Source organism: Silurus aristotelis (assembly GCF_946808225.1).
Source record: "Silurus aristotelis genome assembly, chromosome: 4".
Classification (NCBI taxonomy): Eukaryota; Metazoa; Chordata; class Actinopteri; order Siluriformes; family Siluridae; genus Silurus; species Silurus aristotelis.
The window spans coordinates 11592066-11620033 of NC_139577.1; the positions used below are offsets into that span (position 1 = coordinate 11592066).

Below are 27968 nucleotides of genomic sequence, written 5' to 3' on the forward strand. Positions count from 1 at the left end.
GGAGCCTGGGTAGATAGATACAGTTCGGCTTCTCTCATGAGTAAGCTTTCTTGTGCACTCTGTACTGTCTGTGGTTTTTTTAGCATTAGCACCTGTGCAATAAATGAATGCGTCCACTGTATCGATCAAACAGCTGGCAACAAGACACTTTCTGGCTGTGCACTATGGAAAGTGAGATAGAGAAGAACTGGAAAAAGCTACAAAGTCGAATTTCGGGTGTCATAACGCTTGACCGTTCCGCTTAATGTGGAAACGTCATAACACACAGTGATTGGAGGTGGGGTTTTTTTTCATTCTACTGTCACATAAAATCTTCGGGAAGTTAAACAAGTGCGGGACTGATTTTGTTTGATTTCTCACAGATGGGCTCCAAAGAAACGCACCAAGCACAAACCCTGAATATTTCTAACCTCCCCTACTTTGCCTGTGTATTTTCTATGGTGAGATTGCTCCTAAATTCCTAAAACATTATAGATAAATATATTATAATTATACTTTGTTTATATATGTATTTTGTTACACACACACACACACACACACACACACACACACACACACACACACACACACACACACACACACACAAACACGGTTTTATATAATACAATACAATATAATTATATAATTCATTAATCACAGAACAGAAATAAAGGCCATATGCTTTCGCATTTTTATTCCATTGAATGCTGGCGACGTTATCCTAACAGCTAGCGGTGCAAATTGGACAACACCCGTGACCAGGCCTTGTGTTTCATTAAGGGGCTTCGAGACCAAAAGATGTTGAAAAGCCAAAACTTTGCTTTAGTGTGCAGTGTTTCCCTGCAGTGCTGTGTGGAACAGATTCTCTTACAGTCTCTTCACAGAGCCACAAATATATTGCAAATGAATCTAATTGTGATGCCCTGTTGTTAGAAAAAAACAAAAAAAAAACAAAGAGGAGGACTGGAGAAATGCAACGATACTCCGAGTAACCAGATAGGACAGGCAGGTTGACCTTTGACCCGACTTCAGACAAAATGGCACCATGTGGTCAAGCAGGCAAGCACAGATTCTCTGTTATCTTCTTTACACAACGCTGTGGAGTTCCAGCAGGAGGAAGAGGAGTCTGCCATATACGCACACACTCACACACCCACAGCTTAGATGAAACCCATCTGCCTCTAGCCTGTTAGTAGCAGCGCTTTCACATCAGCTTAAACTTGTTCCATATTTATTTTATCATTTTTAGCACTTCACAACCAAACTATGATACTTTATTAGTTCCAGCAGCCGTTGATTGATCAAACACTACATTAGACCTTTGCAATAGCATCTGACTTGAAATTTTTAAAACGAGCTTAACAGAAATGAGCATGAAATTGTGTGCTTCCTCAACACAAGGAGCATGGTGGTGTGACAAGGACTTTCCATTAGGGTCTGCCCAGAGTGCTTTTCTTTCAAGCCACATACACACACACACACACACACACACACACACACACACACACACACACACACACACACACACACACACACACAAACACACACACAAACACACACACACATTCAAAAAAACGAGTATGCCAGGCCTGCCCGAATCTGTTGCCATGGATGTCCTTCCAATATGTGTTTTTGTGATCATGTGTGTGAAAGGCTTGGCCTTCATGACACGAAAGACTAAGATACATGGCATTGGCACCGACATTTTTAGCATCTTGACTATTGTATCATATGTAAGTGGTGGCAGAAATTGTCCATGTTCAGAGGAGTGTCACTCCAGGAATAGATGTTTACATTCTGTTCGAAGGTGTCAGTACGTTCACAGGATTGGTGTGACACTATAGAACTGCATATGCGCTCCCTCCTAAAATTAGTCTCTCTCTCTTACACACACACACACACACACACACACACACACACACACACATACACACACACACACACACACACACATAGAGAGAATGCTATGCTTTAATGGTCTTTAGAGGATTTGATTACAAACTAGGTGGATTTTTTCCCCCCAACCAACCAACCAAAAAAAAAAAAAAAAAGCAAGGAAGAAGACAGGCTCTGATTTGCTAATAAGCATGATCAGCAATTTTTCCTTTGTAGCCAGAGACTCTAGTGGTGGTAGGGGTCGGTCATGTTGCCCACGGCTTGTTTTTGCTTCCAGATGAAATTTCATGCTGTTTAAGTTTAACTAGCTTCTTTGGCTCAAATTAGCTAAAGAAAATGTTTCTGTAAGCAAAGCGCCAAATGCAGCGGCATGCGTGCCTCAGTAGTATGGGAGGAAAAGGACACTTAGTGACTCTACACTCCCCTACACACACATACCCTCTAACCCTAACCCATGCACTCGATTTACACACACTCACATGATCTAGCTTCCTAATTAAATTTCCATACCTAATGGTACTGGCTCATTGTACTTCACTCATGCCAGTTGGTGACTTTAAAGCATGGTACTGATTTACTCGTATCTCTAATCTGATACTTTACTCTGCTCTCACCAGTCTCTCTCTCTCTCTCTCTCTCTCTCTCTCTCTCTCTCTCTCTCTCTCTCTCTCTCTCTCATACACACACACACACACACACACACACACACACACACACACACACACACACACACACACAATCTTCCCTGTCTGAGTCAAAACAGTGAAATTCTACACAGTGCTGTTATCTCGCCAAGATTGACAGTCTAATATCACAGCTCTCACTCTTTCCCTCTCTCACCCTGTGTTCTCTCTATGTCTCTCGCCTGCAGTTATACGGCTATTGCTACCAGGATAGCAACGACATCAAGGACACTGTGACAGCTATCACGGAGCTGGGCAGCCCTCTAGAGATGATCCAGTTGCTGCAGACACCCTGGGAAGAGCGTTTCCGAGTGAGTGTGTGTCTGCATCTGCACCATATCACACATTCCATCAAGTGTGTGTCTGCTGTAGGAGGAAGCGTGGGAGGGGAGTCGGCTCGTACTGTACATACTGAACCCACGTCAACTTAGCACGCAAACCAGACACAACAAAAATGAAACATTGCATTCTTTATGCTCTGTAGATTAAGTTTATGCTGATGGGAATTGCCTTAGACTGATGTAGAGTACAGTTACAGGAAGTTAGCTTTGTGAATTCAGGGACGGTTACAATGTAAGACAGAGATTAGTTGTAAGAAGGTGTCTGGTAGACATTGTGCATGTGGCATAATTGATAATTCCTTTTCCCTTCTGACATGTGGCAGAGCTATCACCGAGCTGACCCTACAGTTTGCCCTCACTATTGCAGGCCAGGAAAATAATTTCCTATTACTTCCTGTGCCTAGCTTCACTCATGTTGAGGAATTAAACAATGGCTTCAGTATCATATTGCAGCAGAGTCCTTTTCTCTCTACAGAAATTAAATGTATTTCTAATTTTTTTTTTTGCTTTTTTATTTTACTCTATACTATTATTTTATAGGGCTATATTACAATGTGTACATTATTTATATATATATATATATATATATATATATATATATATATATATATATATATATATATATATATATATATAAACTTATTTGAATTTCGGTACAAGCTGCTGTCATTAACACTGTGCTTCTGTAATTTGAGCTGCCATGAAACGGAGTTACTGTTACCATGCAGAAGTTGATCATTTTTCCACACTCTATTTCTGAACTATTTCATTTCCAATTTTCCAAAGGCATTTTTTATAAAAACTTTTTTTTATTAATTAAAGATCTACATTATTATACTTTACAATTATTGCTGTGGAACAGCCAAGAAAAATCAATTCCTCTTGTTCCTTCTGTTATAACAGCTATAAAAAAATTATTTCCTCAACAGCATGTCATGTTACCAAGAAACTGCAAAAGCTGCCTGTCCAGAAGACTTTTCCATGGAGTTAAAGTTAAATCTACCTCGACTCGCTTTGCCCTGACTGTTAAAGTGCTGCAGTACTTTCAACAATACACAAAATTACACCATATTACAGTTTTTCTCAGTTGCTTTGGAGCATTTCTTGAATCATTCTTACTATTTGCAAATCAGTACAAGCATTTCTCAAAACAATTAGTTCAAACAGCACCACACATTGGATTACACACAATTTCTGTTGAGTTTACAGTACAGTACAATTCCCCTTGAAAAAGGAACCATCAAAAGGAGAGTCAAAACTTCGCGATTTTTTGTTACTCGCGAGGGGTCATAGAACATAACCCGAGTATTGAGGTTGCACTGTACTCATGCACTTAAAATCCTTAATACATTTCTTAAAAGTAAGTTTTTGTGCCAGAATGGCAAGTCCTTTTGTCATTGTTTATAAACAAAATCCGAATGACACAGTTTCAGTATTTCTTGATATAAACTATAGTTTGTATTACACTAATTAAGAATGCAAAAAGTTGAATTTCTTCTGTATGGCATATATGAATTTCAAAAGCACAATGATCATTTCTTTATTTGACTGCATATTAGATTTTTTGATGAGCTTGACATAAACAAAGCAACTGAGAAAAACTGCCACAGTTACACAATTTTCTTCCATTGAAGTTACTATAGACACAATAATGTGCAAGAAGGAGTAACTTACCTAGCAGCAGGCAGCGAGCTATGGTGTCTAGAAACCGTCGAGAAAAGTTCATCGGTGCTGTAATATGAGAAGGCTCAAAGTATAAATTCTGACATGGTAGAAGTGTTAAACCTTGTTCTGAAGGTTCATGACCAATCTGAGAGCGTTCAGAGTTTTTTCATTGTGCCATATCTTAAGTTCTCATGAGGTTTGTTTTAGTATTTTGCAAAGAACAATAAGAGTGTGTGGAGTACTGCATTTAAAACATTATTTACTTGTTCATATCATGCAGATTTAGATTAACAGCGTTTTATAGACACACGCAGACACACACACACACAAAGCCTGCAGCGGAAGCACACGGCAGGCAATTTCGGTGGAGTGCGCCGCACTCATCTATTTGTCATCACAGCAGTATATGACTCAGCACAGCAATTCACACTGAACTCAGCATGGACTCGTCAGCCCCTCAACACGCTGATTGTTTTTCAGCTTTTGAGCATAGCTTTGTATTGCCAGTCCTAAAGTTTCTCAAATGAAAAGGCCCTGAAACTAGACCTCTGCAACACATACTTTGGTATTTTGTAAAGTATATTTGCCAGGCTACGTTTCCTGCTCTTTTTCCTGACAGATCAGTCTAAGCGACTGAATTTCCAGGAGTGCAAATCATAAAGGCTTTCAGAGAGAACCAATGTGGGATAAATTTTAATTTTGAATGTAGTGAGCAGTAGGGGGAAAAAGGCAGCACTGAATAAAATATATTGGTGATGAATAATCTTTAAAAGGTTTTAAATACAATCAGGCATTTTAGAAAAGAAAAATAAAAGATGTGCACTAGTATTTTGACAATGAAAAACCATATGAAAGCATGACAATTGCTCTAGCAAATGATGCTTGACTTTAGCTTGGAATGTACACATGCTTATGTATATATTACATGCTAACAATAAGGCTGCTATTTCTTGCAAAATGAGCATCCAAAAGTTATTATGAATACAGGTATTTATTCATTTTGCTTCATTTTTGCTTGATGATGTATTAAAAATATTGTAAAAAGTTTTGTTACAATACATTTAATATAGCATTATACTCATTTTTGTTTTTATATTTTTGCATATTATTTTTGCACATTTTGCATGTTTTTTCTATTTCTTAATTATACAATAAATGCACTATAGGGACAACAGTTTGTGGGCACCTGACCAAAGGGTTTACATGATGCGCTTTTGAACATCCCATTTCATATTTAGTCCCCATGTTATAATAACCTTCACACTTCTGGAAAGTTCCTCTAGCTTTTGGCGTGTCTTCGTCTGGGTTCCAATTTATCCCAATGCTTACGGGTCCCTGCAAAAAAAAATCTATCATTGTTTTATTTGTTTATTTACTTTTTTAACGCTCATTTGCATGGTCGCGTCAATTATTATATCATGTCACGGTGAATGAACCACCATTGCTCGAATTGAGGGGTGCTGGGGGGATCCGATACCCCCCATAAGGCATTAGGGACCCCCAATGACAAGTAAAACTGAGTAAGAGTCTTATGATAAAAATGATAATTGGAATATTATAGCCATAATAAATTATAGTACTTAGTACAAGTAAATTTGAAGGCAAATACTTCTGTACTTTTACTTTTACTGGAACAATCTGTTCTTGCTGTACATTAATTTTGTAATATAGTATTTTGTGTAAAAATAAAAGAAATGAATTATGATTTCTTTATGACTCATTTGTCCTGATCCTAAATTCATTTCACAGACATACAGCAACTGACTGTACAAATGATTCAATATGGCTTTAAACCGAATTCACTGATTCCATTATACATGAAGCTGCCTGTATTGAAATATCCTTATTGATTTCCCATCTTTGTCCTGGGAACCCCTGCAGAAAGACTTTCGGAACATTTGAATTGCATATGAAGAACTAATAAAAAGAAAAACCTGCTGACTAGCAAACGGTTTGTTTACATTCAGAGCCATTTCCTGCGCACGATAGATGAAGGCTTTCAAAGCCACTAATCTCGACCATGGCAAATACAACAAGACATGTGGACATTTCAGTTGAACCTGCACTGAAAATACAAATGTGACATTTTTATTTCTGTGTAGTTGCTTTAAGCATGCACACATATCCAGAACTTGCATGTGTATGTACATCCAAGCTTTTTAATGCCTTAAAACTACGAGTAGATCTCCAATTTTTTTTTTTGCACTACCAAACATTTGCTTGATTTCATCTAGAAAAAAACACCACCACACAGTTTATTAAGTAAAGCCCAGCCGATTCAATGCATCCTGCTCTTGAGTACATTAAAACGAGCATTTGTCGGGTGTGTAAATCAGGAGATGCGCTCACCCACTCACTTTCTTCAATGCTCTCGTTACTCAGGCTTCATCCGTGCTCCATTGTAGTGGGGATTTGCGTACTTGCTAGACATTTTTTTCTTCAACACCAACGGCCCCAGTCTCACTTGGCCTCGTCTGACCCCTAACACACTTGTGCACAATAGGAGTGTTAATCATTGGGGCACTTACGTATACGTACGATTTCATACACACACAGAAGTGGTTCTTTGGGAGATTGTGTGGAAAAGAGAGTGTGTAAAAATATAACTCAGAATATACAGAATATATAGTAAAGTAACAAAAGTTGTGAGCATGATAGAAGATAAATAACTTTTTGCTATATACTATATATATCCTTTGTAACATGATCCAGAGTACCAAAAGTGATATTTGCCCTTTCACAACATGTTATAGATCTGCCTGAGTCTGGCACGTCTGCTCCACTACCTGGCGCACTCTCCGCTCGGATCACTCACCCTGCTCGACTTCAGGCCCAGGCAGTTTGTACTGGTAGATGGAGAGCTGAAGGTAACCGATCTTGACGACGCCAGTGTGGACGACACGCCATGTTCAGTCTCTTCATCTACTGATTGCCTCCTAGAGTTCCCTGCTCGCAACTTTACCCTCCCGTGCAGCAGCGGCTATTGCCAGGGTATTAACGAGAAGAGGAATCTTTATAATGCTTACAGGTAAGCACACGGCTACAGACCAGAACTGGGGTATATGAAACATAGCTAAGAGGTCCTTTATTTATTGATTTATTAAATATAGGTCATTATAAAATTGAATAGGTCTAGTCCAAAACTCAATAATTTAAACATTTTGGCCTGTAAATAATTTATATATAATTTTTATATATATATATATATATATATATATATATATATATATATATATATATATATATATATATATATATATATATATATATAACAAATACAATTTTCAGACTTAATACACGATATGGAAAAAAGGTTTGTGGACACCTGACCATAAGTTTTGTATGAAGTTTTGGAACATCCAGTTCCACATTTTTTCCCTATTTGCTGTTCTTATAATCTCCACTTTTGGCCAGTCAGCGTTCCATTTCATCTTAAAGTTGTTCAGTATGTTTGAGCTCTATCGCAGGCCACTTAAGGTCCTCCACTCCAATCCATGTAAGCTATATCTTAATGGAGCTGGCTTTTTGTGCACAGGGGCATTGTCATGCTGAAAAAAGTTTGGGTCTCTTTGTTTAAATGAAGGAAAAATGAATGGTATCTCATCCTGTACAATTGTGTGCCTCCAACATTGTGGTAACAGTTTAGAGAGGAACCATCTAAAAAAGAAAAAAAAAGGCTAAACTTTTGGCATATATTGTACAAAACAATTCCTTATTGTAGTATTGTTTTATCCGTAGAATATTACTGTACACATTTATCATGAGAGAAATCATCCATGGAAATGTATTTATCAGATACACAGTGTTTATTAATTTATTCTTTTCTGTGTTGTAGTTACAACAATTAATTTTTGTATTGTTGCCTCCAGGTTCTTCTTTACCTACCTGCTTCCTCACAGTGCTCCCTCAGCTCTGAGGCCTCTCCTTGCCAACATAGTCAACTCTACAGGTTAGTCTGTTCTCTCTCTCACATATTTAGCTGGTACAGTCTGAATCCTTTCTCTCTCTCTCTCTCTCTCTCTCTCTCTCTCTCTCTCTCTCTCTCTCTCTCTCTCTCTCTCTCTTTCTCTCTCTCTCTCTCTCTCTCTCTCTCTCTCTCTCTCTCTCTCTCTCTCTCTCTCTCTCTCTCTCCTCCTGTTTTTTGCGTGCCCCCTATCAGCTTGCTCATCATGCTGATGGAATGTCACACAGGGTTTGAAATCTGTCTTTCTGGGGCACAACAGGCTGTTAAGATGTGGGCACAGTATATGGGCATGGTGTTGATGATATATGTGTTATATAGTGCTGTAGCATCAAAGAGTTCAATCTCAAATAATGTACTTTTTTTTTACTGTGCATTTTACAGTTTTTCTCGATTGCTAAGACACATTTCTTGAAAGCTGTTTTCTTTTTCTCTAAACTGTGAACACTAAACCCAATTCTCAAGCTACATTCACAAAACCTCAGACTCTTCTTGCAAAACCAAACTTTCACCTGAAAACAGTTTAATCTGTGCTCAAAACTGAACTATGTTGTCAAATCGTGCCCCGAGTCAATCAAAATTAAAATCACTACAGAACAGTCACTAAACACTACGTAGAAAAATAGAAAACACAATGCTCAGGACATGAAGCTGGAGAAATAAATGTTTATTGTTCACTGTAGGCTAAATGCATGTTGCAAAACAAAAAAACCTGTGCATTTAGCACTTGTACAAAAAGACAAAACAGAAATCTTGTGCATTTACACGTAGCACTTGTAAAAACAAACAGAAATCTTATGAGTTCGTCACTTGTGTACAGTAAGCCCATGTAAAAATAAAGTACAAAAATATACAAATAAGTGCATTACTCAGCCCAGCATCATGTCTCCGTACTGGGTCATGCCACAGGGCTTCATCCACATCACAGGCCACATTTTGTCTGGCCAGGCAACGGTGGAAAAAAAACCCTGGCATGCCATATCCAGGCTTGGCATGCCTCCACACCTATGTCACCACAGGCCCATGGCTTGCAGGAGATGTACCCTGGTGTAAGGTTGGCGTTCATATACCTTCCACCGTCATGAGGAGAAGAATTCCTCAATGGGGTTTAGGAAAGGGGAGTACGGTGGAAGGCAAAGATTGATAAAACCTTGGTTCATATTGAACCACTCTCTAACCTGGAGGGCTCTGTGAAAACTCACATTGTCCCAAACAACAACATAAATGGGATGCTCATCCTGCTGCCCTACAGAGCATCTCGCGTGTGATTGAGTGAGATTTGGTAAGATTAAACCCAGCTTCATTCATGTACACGTATTCATGGGGTCTTTCCATTGCATCCAGTTGAAGAACCCTCTGTAGAAATAGATATAGTTTTGTAAGTGATACGGAAAAAGTGATTTGGCCACTACAGTAAATCACTACTTAGAGTAATCAACATCGGATGTGTCTGGATATTTGCCAACCTGTACATAGTGGAATCTTTTCTCTCTGACTCTGTCTGAGTTGCGATTAAAGGGCACTCTGTATAGCTGTTTCATGCGCAGTCTGTTGCGGTTGAGGACACGATCAACAGTAGAGAGGCTGACACTGATGATACCCTCAAAATGTACATGGTCCTCAATGATCTTCTGCTGAATTTCACTCAGTTTAATGGCATTGTTCTCACGGACCATATCTCTTGGTGGGGGGAGAACATACCTGTCCTCCCACCCCCATGTGGCAGTCTTTCAATTCTACAAAAAGAGAACATGGAGTTACAAAAAATATACATGGAATACTAGGCCTACAAACAGTTAGACCAACGCTCCATGACAATACTACAGTACATTGGTACAGTGATGTTCTGAAACATATATTTACTTACAGTATACTGTGGTACAATATATAGTATTTCATAGAGTAATTGCTGTCAACATTTACATACTGTACTATAATGTCAAACAAGGTAATTACCTGTTCTCTTCTCTAAATCTTCGGATTATGGTGGACACAGTGAATCTACTGATGTTTGGTTGTACCCTTTATCCAGCCTCCCTCATGCTTATACCATGGACAAGAACATGGTCAACCACAGTAGCTCTGATTTCATCAGATATTACTGTTATTTGTCTTCGCTGACCACCTCGACCTCCTCTCACACAAACTCTTCCTTTTAGATTTCTATCTATTGTAGGGTCTCACAAACCAGTGCTCTCTGAACTGGCTTACTTTATATGTTCCCTCACATCATTAGCCACAAGTGTGATCCATTTTGAGTTGTAGTGTTCAAGTGGTGACACTTGTGCTTTAATTGTGTTTGACTTTTGTCACCTGTGCTCACCATTATGCAGCACGGGTGCATCACAATGTGTTGGCAAGTTGTGCCTAAACAGGTGAAAAGTGCTTATGGTTTTGCCAAAAGAGTGATTGATTCAATCAGTGGGTTCAGGCAACTGAGCATTTGGTTCAGACAATAAGGTTTAGTGTTTTAGCAATTGAGAAAAACTGTTTCATGTGATTACTTTTCCATAAACAGAGAAGCTTTGAAGTATGAGGACATAACCAATGATAAATGCTAACTCTGTGTGTGTCTGTGTCTCTGTGTCTCTCTCTCTCTCTCTCTCTCTCTCTCTCTCTCTCTCTCTCTCTCTCTCTCTCTCTCTCTCTCTCTCTCTCTATCTCTCTCTCTCTCTGTGTGTGTGTGTGTGTGTGTGTGTGTGTGTGTGTGTGTGTGTGTGTGTGTGTGTGTGTGTGTGTGTGTGTGTTTTAGGGGAGCTTCTCTGGGACACAGATGAGACTCTAGCTCACCTTGAGAAGGTGTTAGAGATGTATAGGAATGGACATTACCTTTTAAATGACACACAGATACACAAACTAAGTAAGTGTACACACACACACACACACACACACACACACACACACACACACACACACACACACACACACACACACACACACACACATGAACAAACAAACATATATGCATCTTAACCACTAGACCACCAGGGGACCCTGTGGTTTATCTGACTATCTGTATAAAAATAAATTATTTGTTGCTCAAAACTTAGAAAAGAGAAAATAGCAACCCCATAAACCCCTATAAACAACCCCATTTGATCATTTGATAGTTTAGCATTTTTACTGTATTTTTAATACCTTTTTTACATTTAAATGATGCTAATCTAAAGAAAAAAAAAAACAGAATTCACATGTAACTATTAAGTAAAGTCGATGTGCTCGATAGGCCGGAGGTGGAAGTTACTGATATCGATATTGTCTTCTGACAAAAAGAAGGAACATACATTTGTCTTAGAAACAATCAAAAGTTTCCATAATTTTGACACACACTGTGCCTTTTACTGCAATTTGTTTTCCCCTTTTTGTTTATTATGTTTATTTACACCAGTTTCGTGTTTTTTTTTATTATTTTATTTTGTTTTTTAAATGTCTGGAAAAAAAAGGAGTTGAGCGGAGACTTGCAGCACTGCAGCTGTTAACTTCTGCCAACTCTACCTCTGCCATGTTAATCTATATTGTATATGACTCTCAGGACATGCCTCGGTCTCCATAGTGCTATATTCACGTAGCAGCAGTGGTACTAAATGCATTCGAGAAACAGTTTAGCCGAGGAGAAATCAATCTGTATATCAAATATTGTTTACAAATTATTGGTGACTTTCTAAATAATAAAATTGTACAGCAACCTTTAATAATTATATATAAATAAATCATTTTTTACACGCAAATATGTTTAAAATAACGCATCGCGATACAAATGCCAACTTGTTTCCATTGCACACTTTTAGAATAACATCGTTTACTTGTATTCCAATGCACCGATGCGATTCGATGAATCTTCCCATACCTAATCTAAAATATATAAATATATTTGGAACTAAATGATCACGTAATATAATAATTTTTTTTTTCTAGTCAGTATTTAGCATCTCAGTCTGTCTCCATATCTTCTTTCCTATCTAATAACATGATTACCCACAGCAGGCCTTCTTCTACTATAACTGATAAGCAGTCAGGGGTAGTTACATTATCCACTCAGCTTTCCTTCCTGTCCTATGTTCCTCTAGTTCCTGCTCTGGTTCATCAGGATGTATTTAAGCCTGCAATGTGAATGTGCGTCCTAAATCCTGGCTGTGGGTGTGAGTGTCTGTAAAGCAGCCGACCGGAGATGAAAAAGAGTAAAGTTTATGTAACTGTATTGGGAAAGAAGATCAAATTGGTTTCGTGAGGAATAAAGGTCAACTTTAGTTTTCACTCACTTCCTCTGTTTCTTTCTCTCTTGATTTTTTTTACCGCCATTTAACCGTGTTCCTTTTCAGTTCCTACACCTCTCACTTTTACATTTCCTCTTCAAGCCACTCTACCTTCGCTTGTTCTTCCTCTTTTACATTCTCAGTCTGGCACCCCAGCGCTTCACTCTTTTACTTTCTACTCTCCTCGCTCCATTTGCCCTGTAAAGCATAGCGACAGACACTCGTTGAGTGACGAGGGCTTTGAGAAAATATCTTCATGGCCAGGCTGGTTAACTCTTTCCATACATGACTCAAGAAAAAAAAAGGCTTTTCCCTGCATATAGATTTGGGTGTGTTAAAGGAACATCAAGGCTGTAATAATGCTGTTATAATTACCGCCACGATTCTGAGCAGATGTTCCACTAGAGTCTGCTTTTGGAGATTTGTGCTCATTCAGATGCAAGGGCTTTAATAAAGTCAGGGTGAAAAGGCCTGGGCGCAGTCAGTGTTCATTCATCCCAAAGATGTTTAGTAGGCATGAGGTCAGAGCTCTTGCAGGCCATGCAAGATCTTCCAATTCAACCCATGTAAAAAATATCAGCATGAAGCTTTGTGCACAGGAGCATTGTCATGCTGGAACAGGTTTGGGTCTCCTAGTTAAATGAAATGGAAAATGTAAGGCTACCACATCAAAAGACATCCTATACAATTATGTGCTTCCTATTTCACGGTATGTCACACTCAACTGTGCACCAAAGCCACCAGACTGATATTATTTGAACTGGTTGGCAAACAAATTAGTGTGGTTTGATTGCAGTGAGAAAAATCTTTATCAGGAAGCTGACTGGAAGTTTATCATGAACTGACCTTGAAATGCTGCGTGTTCTTGGATGTAGGCTGCAGTTTGTTTGGTAGATGTGAAACTGAGCCAAATAGCACAGAGAGTGTTGTGTTTGTGCTTTGACAATGTATTTGTTTTACCTTTCCATCACTCTACATATCTTAATAATGAATGAAAGTGTTTTACCAATACATTTCCAGCTATAAATTGTTATTTAGCCATTTCCCCCCCTTTTTTTAATCAGTTCTGACTGGAGTCATGCCAAACCATATACCAAATCAGCTGAGAATTTTAATCATCTAATCACAGCATATATTTTATATACATTATTTTTGGAATGTTAACAAATGTTTAACCTTCTCAGGAAAATGTTAAACGATTACCGAACAATTACCGATCACTCTAGTGAAGCCTTTAGTGAGCCTTAGCACAGCAGGATTAATAAGCACTTCTTTTTTTCTTTTTTTTCTTGTAAAGCATTCGTCGTGTTCGCAGATCCACTCTGAGAGTTTCCTGTCTGCTACCGAGTGCCTCCATCTCCAGATCCCCCTCCCTTTGTCCTCAACATCATACCTCCAGCATGTAACTGAGCCATTTAGTTGAAGTGAGAGCTCCATAAAGCATTCATTAGGCCCATAAAATATCCCTTAGTTGCTGTTATTTACTGCCAACTTGTTCTTCTCCATTCCTAAGGCAACATGGAGGGTGTGTGTGTGGGTTGGTGGGGGGTGGGGGGGTGGTGGATGAGTAGTAACTCCCCTCCTCCCTAAAACCACACAGCCACACACTCTAGACACTAAATCCAGACAAACCCACAGCCTAAGACAGAAGCTCCTGTGGCCTTCCTTTAAAAGAAAAGCCAATCCCACTCTTTAAGAACAAGTGGATCAGGCTAGTAAATCAGCCTGCCTCTTGCCACCCATTCAGCCGTGTCCCAGAGCGATGGAGAGAGAAAATAAAGAGAAAGAGATTCAGTAATTCATGGTTGAGCAGTCGCAAGGGTTGAGCTGGATGCTTTGAAGGGGCGCACTGTACTCATCAGGCCTGCTGTCACTGGGACACGAAGCTGAACTTATAGACTAATCTGGAGACGCTGATCCATTCTACATGCTTGAATCGGGTCCAGGCCAAAAATCCACTCTGAAAAAACAGCCTCAATAGAGTCTGGATATAGAATCTACTCACTGAAACAACAGGCTCACTTTATTTCTTCTGGTCATTAACAAAGCATAGGGTACTCCCACATTTAAAGACTTCTCTTATTGCATAAAGCGTTCACTCTATAGGCTGTAAAATCGCATAATCCATTAGAATACGTGGTGTGCTCCATCAGCACTGAGATCCCATTTGGTGTGGAAGTTAAGAGCAAGGAAAGGAGGTTAAATTCCTTTTGTGGTGTGGTGAGCTTACCAGTAGTTTTAGTCTTAATGAGAAAATTGCATAAATGTTTAGTTTCCTGTGAGCTGGATCACAAGCTTGGGGTTCACTCAAACCTCTGTGCTTGTTCTGCAGGAGAAATGAGTAATGTCTATGTAAAATACTGTATTTTATTGTAAGGAATGTAGCAGCTAGGATTTAAAGCTCACTACAAACCTGATGTTTCGTTCCTCTTGATTTGGGGTTGGTTGAACACGTTTTAATGTTAAGACAATTTTTTGTATGTCGCTGCATAAATAAGACAGATGCCACAGCAGAGACCGTGGCCCCAGCCTGACAAGAAACAGATAGCTGTTGTTTGAGAGAAAAAGAAGAAAAAAAAACAATGATTTAACCCAGCATCCAGCCATTAAGAGTTGGCCTGCGTGGCCAGTTTGATGTGAGTTTTGGCCGAGTTACAGAGGCCTGTTTCTCAGCTATTCATCCTCGTTGATTCTCTCGCTGTTTCGGAATATTTTCTTTTCGGTCAAGACGGGAACAGCAAATGATTATCCGTAAGACCACGGCCTTAATCTTTCTCCACGTTGTTGCTTTGACAAATGGAACTGCTCGACCACAGGGTATTTGTCACCGGATGAAAACGGATTCCTTCTTTCTTTTTGCATGTGAGATCACACTAAAAAAAAAGATAATAAAAAATTGGGATTTTTTTTTTTTTGGTTTTGTTTAGAATTCAATTCAATTTGAACTTTAAACCACAGCTGCTGGAAACTCGGGGTCCTAAAACAGATAGGAAGGTTTTAAATGCAGTATAATGATTAGTATTGAGTACTATTTGAACTTCTAAACAACTAACCTTTTGTGACTGGGTGTATAGAGGTGTCGTGTCAGGGTGAGTAAGTGAGACAGTGGAGCAGAAAGAGGGCTGTGACGGGTGAAACATGGGAGGGTCATTGTTTGTTTAGTTTCCTTTAGACACACAGACTTCACGTGTCTTTATCTGCCTCTGTCTCTCGTTCTCTTTATCTTCCCTCCTGTTCACTGCATCTTGCTGCAGTTGCCTGGTGACGGTGGTCTGCGCCTGTGACTAGGGTCAAAATGACTAGCATGCATGATGCTGTGTGTGTGTGTGTGTGTGTGTGTGTGTGTGTGTGTGTGTGTGTGTGTGTGTGTGTGTGTGTGTGTGTGTGTGTGTGTTATAGAGGACAGAGAGAAAAAAGCAGAGAGAAAGGAAGAAGTGATTGCTTGAGTGATTGCTTGAGTGATTAGACACATGTCCAGCACTAAGCCATAAACCAACACAACCTCTATATGCCTTCGCAATTAAATAAAAAAAATAAACAAATAAAGGTATAAGATTTCATAGAACCACCATCTTTCCTAAAGAATTCCCTAAAGAACCTTTCAATTCATTATATTTAGGCATTTTTTGGTTGCTCCAATACACTAAACAATCATTTTATGATTTTTCACCACATAGATCCCCACACCTATTTCTCTATAGGAACACATTCAGAATTTTTTGTGCACAGGACAGAACACAAAGTACACGAAATAGCGCTGACCAGTATACATTCTGTATCATAATTTATACAGTACAATGTGCAAAAAAGGAGAAGTGTAAACAAAAAGGTTTCTTGGAAACATACACACTTTTGTACAGCAGCAGTTGGTGGCAAAACAGCAAAAGCAGCAATATACATGTTACTTTGGATATTTAAGAAGTCTAAGCTCTATAAAGGGGATCTACACTAAACAGCACCTTTCAAGTTTTTTTGTAAAAACATTATTAATATTTTTTCTTATATGCTCTTGTTTAATTGCAGAATATAAACAGGTGGACGACGTGTCTATACCGGGAGAGAACTATCGCTGTTGGCCGTCCTATCAGCATGACAGATGCATGTTGTCTGTCTACAGCGTCGATGAGGCCATCGGTGTTTGTGAAAGCCACGCCCAGTGCCGAGCATTCATCATGACCAATCAAAGCACTTGGACAGGTACAACATGTCTCTAATTCACGTTGCCTTCATATGCTGATACGAAATACCAGTTGCACGTGAACATCTGTACAAAGAGAGTTCAGAGAAATAAAGAAAGTAAATATCAACCTATTTTGTAGTATTTAAACATATGGGCTTAAGTATTGGTTGCATTATATTTATCATGCATTATACAATAAAGAAGAAATGTTATGAATGTACCACAGAAGCTTAAATTGGGTGTCTTGGTATTACTAGCAATGGGTATCAATGCATTGCTTTGACTTTGCAAGTGGAAAACAGGACCATTGTCAAGGCAGCATCACTGTGAGTGTGTGTGAATGTATGTGTTTTTTGTGTGCGTGTAAGAAAGAGCGCATGTGGGTATTTCAGTAAAGGTTCGGTGCTGACAGACGTTCTCCTGATCAAACAGCACTCTGGCTGCCGTTCCTGCCTCCCTCCCTTCACACCTCTTTCATCGCTCGTTCGCTCCTTGTGCTCCACCCCTCCTCTCCTCCCCCTTTGCAGCACACCGCCACTTCATTAAAGCACGGCCTGAAAGGAGCACATCAGCACGTCCATCGCTAATCTCTATTGAACAGCCTCAACTGACCACTCATGAATTCCTCCTCCCCCTCCCCTTACCACTCTCTTTCTGTCCTCACTGTCTCTCTCTGCCTCATTTGTCTTCTTGAGCATGCTCGATTTTGTCTTTGCTTTCACTTTTCTCTCTATTTATTCTGCAGTCCCTCCTCGTTCAACTTCATCCTCATTGTTTCGCTCTGTTCTCTTTTTTGATTAGCTCATACTCGTCTTACTCCCACATTGTATTCGCTCCCTTTCATCCAGTGTCTCATTTGTATGGAATGTTCCCATGCAGTGCATGTCCTCACTGACAGTTCTCATCTTGTTCATCTTTTTTTGTTGTTGTTGTTCCTCAGGCCACCAGCTTGTGCTCTTCAAGACGGGTTTGTCCACCATGGTTCCAGATAAAGGAAAACGAACATATGTCAGGCTGGACAGCTGATAGAGAGAGAGAGAGAGAGAGAGAGAGACAGGATGAGGAAGAGCCACAATGCAATCATTATGAGGACGTTTGGGACGAGACACCCTTATAGTTCTCCAGCCAGCCATTCATTTCTTTATTATTTATGCTAAATTCATGGGGACAGTGTACACACTGGGACCTAATTATGTGCAATGGAGTGTATGATTTGTCGGAGCTTCCTTCTCTTTTTTAATGTTGAAAATGATTTCTAAGTTGGACTTCTACCTGGTTAGGTCTTGGATCTTCAAAGCCATCCTCAATCACACTCAGACACACAGCCATCAGGGATCTATTGTTCCTCTTTTTTTTTTTTTCATTTCCCCAAACTATATATTCTTCTCCTGCTTCCTGTGTCAGGTTTTTATGACATGGCAGAGTTTGCCTACAGGCCTCAGGTATGTCTAATTCAGCTCATATCTGCAAACGTGTTGAATCTCCTCCTCTGGCCTTTTTCTTCTATTAGGATATTAGCACTTTTGAAAAGTGAACACAGGGTCTTTACTTTCATTGAACTTTAAAGAGCTTTAAATGTCTATTTTCATTCCAAATATTTATAGTCTCTTCATGTATTGTAAAAGAATGGTAAACCATACAGCCATACACGGATTAGCCATAGCAGTAAAACCACAGACAGGTGATTTGATTAACATTGATTAAGGGGTGAGACACGTACTGACCTAAACAGAGGTGCCTACAAGAGGCACATGATTATCAGAACTGAAAAATGGTGGAATGGAGGAAAAAGGCCTGATCGGATGAATCATGTTTTCTTTTATATCATGGGCATGGCCAGTTATGTGTGCATCACTTATCTGGGGGAGAGATGGCACCAGGATGCAGAATGGTAAGAAGGCAAGCTGGCGAAGACAGTGTGATGCTCTATATGATGCAATGTTCTGCTGGGAAATCTTTGGTCCTGGCTTTAATGCAGATACTTTGACATGTACCACCTACCCAAACTTTAGTACACTGCTACTAAAAAGAGAATTTACTCTACCACACTGCAAAAATCTATCAGTAATTGTTTGAGGAACATGAACAGGAAAATTGAAGGTGTTGCCTTCAGATTCTATAGATCTCAATCTGGTCCAACCTTTGTAGTATATACCAGACAAGCAAATCTGATCTATGGAGGCCCCACCTCACAACATACAGGGATAGGTGCCAGAAACCACAGCACAACTTTAGAGGTCTTGTGGAATCTATGCTTTATTGGGTCAGAGCCATTCAGGTGACACAAAGGCAAACATATTCAAAATTCATCAGGTGGTTTTAATGTTATGGCCGATCGGTGTATTTTTAAACCAGTATGTTTGTAGTACAAGAACAAAGAAAATGAAAGTCCAGTTTGCTGTAAAATGAAGAAATAGAGTTTATATCTATTTTTCTTTTGAATATGACATTTCTGTTGTGTACGTGCAGATTGAAAATGAATCGCAGCTGTTTTGATGTCTTATGTGGAGGAGATCCAAATCCACAACTGCAGTCTTTGTGACTCCTTGTTCATCGCAAGGCGATTTTTTTTCTCAACCTATGAATTTCCCAAGGAAATGTGAAAACCAAACTTTTACTTGTCGTGTGAAGGATTAAACGAGTCTTTGCTTTCAGGGAAAGCAATTCGATGAAGCTGAAGTAGACATGTGCATTGGATTTGGTTTTTCCTAACTATGTAGTGTATATGATGATAATTGTGATTAAAGCAATATTTTTGTATGAAAAATATAAAAAGTCGTGCGGCTCAAGATGGCGTCATGGTTGTTTCTTCCACAGTTATTGCGGTGTGTGATTCTTAATCATCTCTTCAGATCGAAACCCAAAGTGAGGGAAAATGTGCATGTGTGAGAACAAACAATTTTTATAACTTTGGAAGAAGACAAGAAGGGAAGTTTCAGGGCTGGGAGGGCTGGCACGGGGTGTGCCGTGCATCTGGCCTGGCACAGGGTCACTGCCTCAAAAAAAAAGCCTCATAAAAGCCGTGGTGCTTTGTGGAGCTAATCCAAAATAGAGCACTTTGGGAAAAGACATTTTGAAAATACAGAATAATCATATAGACTAACGTGTAGAACAGGCAAAAAGTAAGGCCATGCCTGTGCCTCTGCATTCTACAGAAATAGTATGTACAACCTCCTGCCCCATGCACTTGTGGCCCTAAAGGATGCCAGAGGACAAGGGTGGATGTTCATAAAGCAGTGCGCTTGCTTTCTTTTGTCTGAGGTCAACAAGGTTTGTTATCTATCTTTCTAACAAAACATAAAGACTACTATAGTTAGAAACAACTATTTTCACGCACACAATTCCCATCCCACAGAATACAACAGATCAATACACACACAAAAAAGCAGGTAGGGCTAAACCTAATGTCAGTCTTTGTCATGCCAGCAAAGTCCTTTGACCTTCCGTCATGGCTTCTTTGGCAGCTGTGCTCCATATGTACTCCGTTTCTACTCGTACTCTTTTTCATTCTCCTTTTTTCTTTCTTACTCCTTCCCACACAGACACACAGACAAACGAGTGTATACACTAAGCAGCATGCATGTCTGAAAGAAAGATTGTTGAGAAAGGGAAAAAAGAGAGAGAGAAGGTACCATCTGTGTTTTATTGTCCTGAGGGGATTAGGAGTTTTCCTGAGGTGCAGCCCGAGGCACAGGGAGTGAGAGAGAAAAAGAGAGGAAAAAAGGCAGCAAGGGCCATGGGTCAGCCATAAGGGTCTCTAATGAGAGACAGACCCACAGCTAAGGAGTCACCTCAACCGATTAACATTTCTTTTCCTCCCAACGCACGCACGCACACACGCGCGCACACACACACACACACACACACACACACACACACACACACACACACACGCATGCACACACCTGCTTCATGCTCCACTGCTTTTGCTTTGTTTCGCTCAAAGTAATGACTTAGTAAACATAGGATTACTAAGCATGGCATTTTATGAGTGTTACGTTTCTAGGAACTGGTACTTCGAGTGTTCAATTTGGCAAATTTACTGGATATTCTGAAAAACATTTTTTCCAACATAATTTTTTATTGGTATGCAGTGTAGCATTCTATCAATATAAAAAAACTTTTAAAATACCAAGAATTTAGAATTTGACCTGCGGGTAACATTTGTGACCAGTCAACACAACTTCAGTATCATAGTATTCATTTGAGTGATAAATAGGACACTAGAACCATAGTTGTGTTTGTTCATTACTTTTTCATTAGTAAGTTTACCTTTAGTAAGGATTTTTTTTTTTAGATTATGTCTCTCACAGTGGACATGCACCTATGATGACAATTTCAGACCCCTCCATGATTTCTAAGTGGAACTTGCAAAATAGCAGGGTGTTCAAATACTTATTTTCCTCACTGTATATATATATATATATATATATATATATATATATATATATATATATATATACAGTGAGGAAAATAAGTATTTGAACACCCTGCTAACACCCTGCTATTTTGCAAGTTCTCCCACTTAGAAATCATGGAGGGTCTGAAATTGTCATCGTAGGTGCATGTCCACTGTGAGAGACATAATCTAAAAAAAATATCCAGAAATCACAATATATGATTTTTTAATTATTTATTTGTATGATACAGCTGCAAATAAGTATTTGAACACCTGTCTATCAGCTAGAATTCTGACCCCCAAGACCTGTTAGTCTGCCTTTAAAATGTCCACCTCCACTACATTTATTATCCTAAATTAGATGCACCTGTTTGAGGTCGTTAGCTGCATAAAGACACCTGTCCACCCCATACAATCAGTAAGAATCCAACTACTAACATGGCCAAGACCAAAGAGCTGTCCAAAGACACTAGAGACAAAATTGTACACCTTCACAAGGCTGGAAAGGGCTACGGGAAAATTGCCAAGCAGCTTGGTGAAAAAAGGTCTATTGTTGGAGCAATCATTAGAAAATGGAAGAAGCTAAACATGACTGTCAATCTCCCTCGGACTGGGGCTCCATGCAAGATCTCACCTCGTGGGGTCTCAATGATCCTAAGGAAGGTGAGAATTCAGCCCAGAACTACACGGGAGGAGCTAGTCAATGACCTGAAAAGAGCTGGGACCACCGTTTCCAAGATTACTGTTGGTAATACACTAAGACGTCATGGTTTGAAATCATGCATGGCACGGAAGGTTCCCCTGCTTAAACCAGCACATGTCCAGGCATGTCTTAAGTTTGCCAATGACCACTTGGATGATCCAGAGGAGTCATGGGAGAAAGTCATGTGGTCAGATGAGACCAAAATAGAACTTTTTGGTCATAATTCCACTAAACGTGTTTGGAGGAAGAAGAATTATGAGTACCATCCCAAGAACACCATCCCTACTGTGAAGCATGGGGGTGGTAGCATCATGCTTTGGGGGTGTTTTTCTGCACATGGGACAAGGCGACTGCACTGTATTAAGGAGAGGATGACCAGGGCCATGTATTGCGAGATTTTGGGGAACAACCTCCTTCCCTCAGTTAGAGCATTGAAGATGGGTCGAGGCTGGGTCTTCCAACATGACAATGACCCGAAGCAAACAGCCAGGATAACCAAGGAGTGGCTCTGTAAGAAGCATATCAAGGTTCTGGCGTGGCCTAGCCAGTCTCCAGACCTAAACCCAATAGAGAATGCTTGGAGAGAGCTTAAACTCCATGTTTCTCAGTGACAGGCCAGAAACCTGACTGATCTAGAGAAGATCTGTGTGGAGGAGTGGGCCAAAATCCCTCCTGCAGTGTGTGCAAACCTGGTGAAAAACTACAGGAAACGTTTGACCTCTGTAATTGCAAACAAAGGCTACTGTACCAAATATTAACATTGACTTTCTCAGGTGTTCATATACTTATTTGCAGCTGTATCATACAAATAAATTGTTAAAAAATCATATATTGTGATTTCCAGATTTTTTTTTTAGATTATGTCTTTCACAGTGGACATGCACCTACGATGACAATTTCAGACCCCTCCATGATTTCTAAGTGGGAGAACTTGCAAAATAGCAGGGTGTTCAAATACTTATTTTCCTCACTGTATATATATATATATATATATATATATATATATATATATATATATATATATATATATATATATATATATATATATATATATATATATATATATATATATATATATATATATATATATATATATACAGTGGAACCTCGGAGCTCGCGGCCTCGCATGCTCGCGACTTTCATCCTGACCGGCGACTCTCATTCAGATCGGCTCGTGAGCAACCGTGAGCTGCTCAAAAAACGCTAGTTTAACATTTCTAATCAAGGTTTATCTCATTAAAATTGTCTAAAAAATGCTTTAAAACTATTTTTATTATGTATTATTCATTTAAACTATAAAATATAACATATACAGTACTGTATGACAAATAAATTAGCATTGTCTTCAACAAAAAAGAACCATTTCACGTTCACATTCTTTCGACCAATCACGAACCGAATACGAATGCCTAAGCCAATAGCATCACGGCATCTTCGTTTCCCTCGGAACAAAGGCATTGAGATTCTATTCATTCGCTAGCGCCCAGACGTACTGTACCTGTATCCGTTGTGATCGCGTTATTCGCAAGTGAATAGTGATTTTTTTTATCAAAATCGTGTGGATTGAACAATAAATACAATGGCTCCTAAACGTCCATCATCATCACCAGGTGGTGGAGAGAAATAAAGCGTTCGATTTCTGTAATGAACCTTCATCAAAAAGTTAAAGTTTTGGACATGCTTCGTGGAGGAATGTTGAATAGTGCGGTTGGAAAGCGTTTTGGTGTTAATGAAAGCACAATAAGATCAATAAAAAAGAAAGAGAGTGAAATACGGCAGGCAGTTACTATGAGTTTTAAAGAAAGTGCGAAATATGCAACGAAAGTGAGAGATAGAAATATTATCAAGATGGAAAGTGCTTTGTCTCTGTGGATCGATGACGTTCGGAAAAAAAATTCATGCTCGATGGTAATATCATACGTGAGAAGGCTCTGTCTTTATTTAATAAAATCCAAAGTGAAGCAGAAGAGAGAGCAAGCACTTCAAGCGAACCCCAAGCAGGAACATCACAGCAACATGCAAGCAGAGGATGGCTACAGCGCTTCTTAGAAAGATTTCAGATGAAAAGCGTTCGATTGCACGGTGAAGCGGCATCTGCTGATATCAAAGCGGCAGAGAAATATCCAGCAACGCTTCAGAAAATTATAGAAGAAAATGGATACCACCCAGAACAAATTTTCAATATGGATGAGACAGGCTTGTTCTGGAAAAAAATGCCATCCAGAACTTATATCATAAAAGATGAGGTAAAGGCTCCAGGATTTAAAGCGCAAAAAGACCAAGTGACTTTAATCATGTGTGGCAATACAGCTGGGCATATGATAAAACCTGGCTTCATATATAAGTCTGCTAATCCACAGGCCTTAAAAAATAAAAATAAAAATTTGTTGCCTGTCTTCTGGATGTCGCATCCAAAAGCATGGATAATGAAGACATTAATATCAAACTGGTTTCATCAGTGTTTCATTCCTGAAGCATGCACACACCTACATGATTTGGGAATGGAGTTCAAAGTCTTATTAATCATGGACAATGCTGGTGGTCGCACAGTGGACTTGAAGTACAAAGGCGTTCAAGTACAGTTTCTGCCTCCCAACACCACCTCACTTCTGCAGCCCATGGATCAAGGGGTTATTCGTGCCTTCAAGGCACTTTATACAAGAAATTCTCTTCAACACCTTGTTACTGCAATGGAGCAGGATGAAGATTTCTCCATCAAGGCATTTTGGAAATTTTTTTCCATTGCATCGTGCCTTAAGGTAGTTGAATCTTCGTTCAAAGATCTCAAAAAACAGGCAGTAAATTCTTGCTGGAAGAATTTACTGCCTATGTTTGTGAATGATCACAAAGGCTTCTCTCCAGAAGATATTCAGTCTAATGCTGTACAAAATGCAGTGAAGCTTGGAAAATTGTTGGGAGATGAAGGCTTCACTGACATGACAACGGAGGAAGTTGAAGAGCTGATTGAAGTCCATTCAGAAACACTGACTGAAGAGGAACTCCTCAAGCTAACAAAATCTGCCAGCGAGGAAGAGGAGTATGAGGGAGAAGAAAAAGAACCAGAAGAAGATGAGGGCCTTACCATAGAAATGTTAGCAGAAGCAGCTCGTACACTTGCTGCTTTGAAACAACAATTTCAAGATCGTGATGCAAACATGGTTAGGTCACTGCAGTTCGGAAATGGGTTAGACAGTGTCTTTTTACCATATAGAGAATTGCTGTCTGAGTTACAAAAAAAACAGACAGCAATTACCCATTACCATGTTCTTCAGCCCCATAAAAAAGGCAGCTCAGGAACCAGCCCAAGCACAAGTGAAAATATTAATGGAGGAAGATGAGGCATTGTAATTGCTGTTGATTTACATAAAGTATTGTTAAAATAGTCTAATAATTAAGTGTTATGGAGTGAAATAGTGTTATTTATTCATTTAAATTGATTTCGTATAGTGTTCTTTGGGTTTTTACTGGGTTGGAAGGGGCGTATCAAAAGCTATATATATATATATATATATATATATATATATATATATATATATATATATATATATATATATATACACTCAACTCATTCAACTCATTCAAGATTCCAAATTTTTTATTCGTCACAAACATTGTTTTATATATATGTACAGAATACAAAAACCTGATCAAAAAACTGTGCATTAGATAAAATGTACTATAAATATAGTTAAAAAAAAAATATGACAAAAAAAAAATTATGAGAAAACATATTAGATAATGATGAAGTGGTAGTTGAAAAAATATGGCAAATAAAAAATATAGTGCAAAAGGGAACTACAAATTGTATGCAATTGAATGAGATATGACAATATTGAACCAAAGAGAGTGACCGTGTAATTTGCTGTGTGCAAATGCAGAATGAACACAAGTATGATTGTAAAGAAGAACTAAGTATAAGAGACTTAGAGGAAAACCAAAAGTTATTTTGCTGTTAGGCACACACTAAATATATACACATACACTGAGCACAGTAAGATTGTTAACACTAGACACACACTTTGGGATGCCAAGTGAGAAGGTCAGTAAGATACAGTTAGCAATTACACACAGAAAAATTCAGGAATGTACCTTAAAGAGTACAAATGCTTTGTCGCCCCAGCAGACAGCTACCTTCTTGTCGGTACCTTTAAAAGAACATCTATGCACCCCTAGTGATAGAAATTTACCTTTGTATCCTGGTATGGTTTAAAATTACATCCTGATATTTTACCATAGCATTTTACTTATGTTCTGCTGAACTGATTTATCCTAAGTTTTTTTCTTTTTTTTTCTTAATTCGTAATTTTGTAATTTTTAGGTACGTTCCTGTACCTTGATTTTTCTGTGTGTAAACAAGGCCATTGCTGACTGCAGATAGAGTTTTGGATGGTTCATAATAAGATTTCCTATCAAATCCTTGAAAAAAAACATCAGGATGCCCTACACCACAAGTTTAGTTTCAGAAGCTAAAAGAACTAGACTTTTTAAAAGTGAATGGATGGAAAAAGGGTTTAACAAATAAATTAGTAGTTGTAGTCTCAGTGTGTGCCTGCAACAATAAAATCCTTATGGAACAGTGAATGACCAAATAAGACATTTTACTTCTGATCTAAAAAAGAAGTACACCTACTAAAGTAATATTTAAGCAGGGGATTTGTATTTTTTTTATTCAGCAATTATGTACTTCAGCCAACACTGCACAGACCTTAAAGTATGGCAAATAGGAATTTGATTACAACTTAAAAAAAAATCTATAAATGAAGATAAATAAGAATGGATGCCAGAGAAACAAAAAGACAAACACAAACACATGCACACACACACACACACACACACACACACACACACACACACACACACACACACACACACACACACACACACACACACACACACTCAGATTAACAGGGTCACATACACTTGTGCCAGTCCCTGTAGGTTTTCAACTACTCAACACACACTCCTCACAGGCCTCACTTATCTTCCGCACTGGAACACAGCAGGCCTGCTCGACACTGTTGGCACCTACAGCAGCATTCCAGCAGATCCTCCCCACCAATGAAAGCAACACTGTCAAGGAGGAGCTCACATGGGTAAGATACAACTAAGAACATCTGTGGTAAGGAAAAAAGGCAAGTAAAATGTTTTGTGTCAGCATTCATTATTTATGAAGTGCAAAGTTTTACTGAGATGTAAAGATTTAAATTGGAGTTACTGCTGAGAGGAGACATGACATTGAAGTGGGTCAGTCTGCACAACAGCATTACAGCACAAGAGAAAGAAATAAAAAGAGAGTGAGAGAGAGAGAGAGAGAGAGAGAGAGTGAGAGAGAGAGAGAGAGAACGCTTTTCACAATGAGCTCCTCTTATCTGAAAACCAGTAGGGTGAAGGGTTTGAAGGGTGAACCCTGATAGTCACATACATACACACTGGAACAGTGGGCATTTTAACCTAGATGCTTTTGCTCTTTGATCACATGCTATCTTCACCCTGTAGGCGCCAGGATAAAAAAGACTACAGAATGTATAGCACAGAAAGAGTGTGAACTTGGGAAGAACGGCGGCTCAGATCCATTTATTCACTGTGTTGCATGCTCTCTTCTCCCTCTATCCATAAGTACCTCTGTCTCAGAGGCTGTCAGAATGTCAGCTGGCTTTGCTACCAGATTCCCTGGGCTTTGTCTGTTCTCATGGAGAAGAGAGAGAAAAAAGGAAAGCGAGAGAGAGAGAGAGAGAGAGAGAGAGAGAGAGAGTATTAGAATATTTCATATATGATTTACAATGAATATAACTAGTCACACATTGCTGCACCAATGGAAGAAAGAGGGATCTTACAACTTCTAAATCCCAATTTAACCCCTTCTCATGAACTGCACATGAACTATATATAAAAAAAATATGACTGGGGA

The 27968-nt window shown here is 39.1% G+C and overlaps 1 protein-coding gene across 1 annotated transcript in view; it reads left to right on the forward strand.

Moving 5' to 3' along the window:
• pkdcca (protein kinase domain containing, cytoplasmic a) overlaps window positions 1–19747 on the forward strand; it is a 28471-nt gene extending 8724 nt beyond the window's left edge. Inside the window, exons 2-7 of the mRNA XM_083540017.1 lie at window positions 2747–2869; window positions 7318–7592; window positions 8434–8513; window positions 11278–11385; window positions 16802–16975; window positions 17899–19747. Coding sequence (XP_083396143.1) covers window positions 2747–2869; window positions 7318–7592; window positions 8434–8513; window positions 11278–11385; window positions 16802–16975; window positions 17899–17984 — 846 coding nt within the window. The 3' untranslated portion in view covers window positions 17985–19747. The remainder of the gene's footprint in view (window positions 1–2746; window positions 2870–7317; window positions 7593–8433; window positions 8514–11277; window positions 11386–16801; window positions 16976–17898) is intronic.
• The last annotated feature ends 8221 nt before the right edge of the window (window positions 19748–27968 follow it).